Source organism: Rhinopithecus bieti, unplaced genomic scaffold (assembly GCF_001698545.2).
Source record: "Rhinopithecus bieti isolate Rb0 unplaced genomic scaffold, ASM169854v2 scaffold_16660, whole genome shotgun sequence".
Taxonomy (NCBI): domain Eukaryota; kingdom Metazoa; phylum Chordata; class Mammalia; order Primates; family Cercopithecidae; genus Rhinopithecus; species Rhinopithecus bieti.
The window spans coordinates 1-1,626 of NW_016808609.1; the positions used below are offsets into that span (position 1 = coordinate 1).

At 53.1% G+C, this 1,626-nt stretch overlaps 1 protein-coding gene and 1 non-coding gene across 2 annotated transcripts; one reads left to right on the forward strand and one right to left on the reverse strand.

Annotated features, from left to right (window-relative positions):
* Positions 1 to 447: 447 nt before the first annotated feature.
* Positions 448 to 521, reverse strand: TRNAN-GUU (transfer RNA asparagine (anticodon GUU)). Its single transcript has one exon. It is a non-coding gene; the product is annotated as a tRNA-Asn (tRNA).
* Positions 522 to 665: 144 nt separating this feature from the next.
* Positions 666 to 1,613, forward strand: LOC108538693 (uncharacterized). Its single transcript, XM_017886932.1, is given in 2 exon segments — positions 666 to 999; positions 1,001 to 1,613. Coding segments are annotated over 2 exon segments (732 nt in total). The 5' UTR covers positions 666 to 717; the 3' UTR covers positions 1,451 to 1,613.
* Positions 1,614 to 1,626: the final 13 nt, after the last annotated feature.

The window sequence follows — 1,626 nt, forward strand, 5'->3', positions numbered from 1 at the left end:
AACCATCCCAGCTCACTGCAGCCTCCACCTCCCAAGTTCAAATGATTCTCCTGCCTCAGCCTCCCGAGTAGCTGGGATTACAGGTGCATGCCACCACACCTGGATAACAAAAACATTTTGAAAAGGGTTAAATAAATCATGCACAAACTGGGGAAAAATACTGTTTTCAAAAATGATGGAGAGGATCACTATGATGATGACTGATTCCACTGGTCACATTATTGATAGAGCAATCAGTAAATCCAGGCACATCCTGGAGATGCTACTGGACTCATTACTAAAATATGAAAAACTGGAGGCATGTAAATCACTCGTTTAAGCGTATAACGCACTGAGTTAGAATTTTATCACGCCAGAAGTGGGTTCCTAGCACTCCGTTTCAGGATAAAATCTTCCCCATTTATGTAGTGATTGACAATGCGTGCATGCTTTGAAAGTTGCAATAAGCGTCCCTGGGTGGGCTCGAACCACCAACCTTTCGGTTAACAGCCGAACGCGCTAACCGATTGCGCCACAGAGACAAGGACTGCTGATTCTACTACGCGATATACGAAGGGCGCACTCACTAAACTTCCTCAGTCCCTTTTATTCTCAGGGCCCGCCCGGCAGGACGGCTGAGCAAGGCCTTGGAAAACCAGAGAGATTAGAGCGGTGAGTCGCGCTGGTCACGTTGGACACCTGCGCGTTAGGAGATTTTGGAGCCAGACGGAGAGCCGAATGGCCTTCGCCTGCCCTGCCCTTCTCCTGCTTCAGAAGCCCCCAGAAACTCCCCGGTCGGCGACCCAGCCCGAGCCGCCTGGGGTCCCAAGGGAAGCTGAACACCCGGTGGGCTCCCGGGATGGTTCTTCCCGTTCTTTGTGCCGCCTTCACCCAGTGAGGGAGCCTGTGCCCACTCCGCCCAGTCGCTTTCGGGGCCGCTACGGAGCTTCCGCTGCCATCTTCCGATCCTGTGTTCCGCAAGGGGGCTCCACCAGGGCAGGGATGGTGGCGAGGGTCGCTCGTGGGTCCCCTCCCAGGGAGCAGGGTCTGGCACTCCCCAGGCGGCCCGACTAGGACTTGTCGAATGAATCCATCGTCGCCTTTAGCTTTTAGTCCTTTGAAGAGCCCTAAGAGTGGAAATCAAGAGGTTTTTTCCATGGGGAAGTTCTGTTTACAAAGCGTTGATTTCTCGGCACCCCCGTGGGCGGACAACTGGCAGGGCCTCCGGTGCACCTTCTGCGCGGTGGAGCCGCGGAGACTCAGCTGGGCGGTGGTCGGGTCGTGTGACCGTAGGGCGGGAGAGGGGGAAGGAAAAAGCAAAAGCTGGCAAAGAAGCCAGGGAGTGGTGGACCAGACATCCAGACCTCCTGAAAGGCTCGTGCAGAGGCACAGGTGGGATCTTCTGGAAGTGAGCATTGTTTTTGTTTGTTTATTTATTATAGCAGAATGGGGAAATGGAGAGAGAACCTGAAGGAGCCCCCAAACTCGAGGACCTGTTGCTCCCAAAGAATGACATCTTCCAGAAGTAGACAGAAACCTAGGCATCTGGGAACCCTGAAATCCTTGGAGGAGTAGCATCATCATGACACTCTGTGTTCCTTTTTGCAAAGGACTTGCTTCCATTGTTTGTTTGTTCAATTGTCTGTT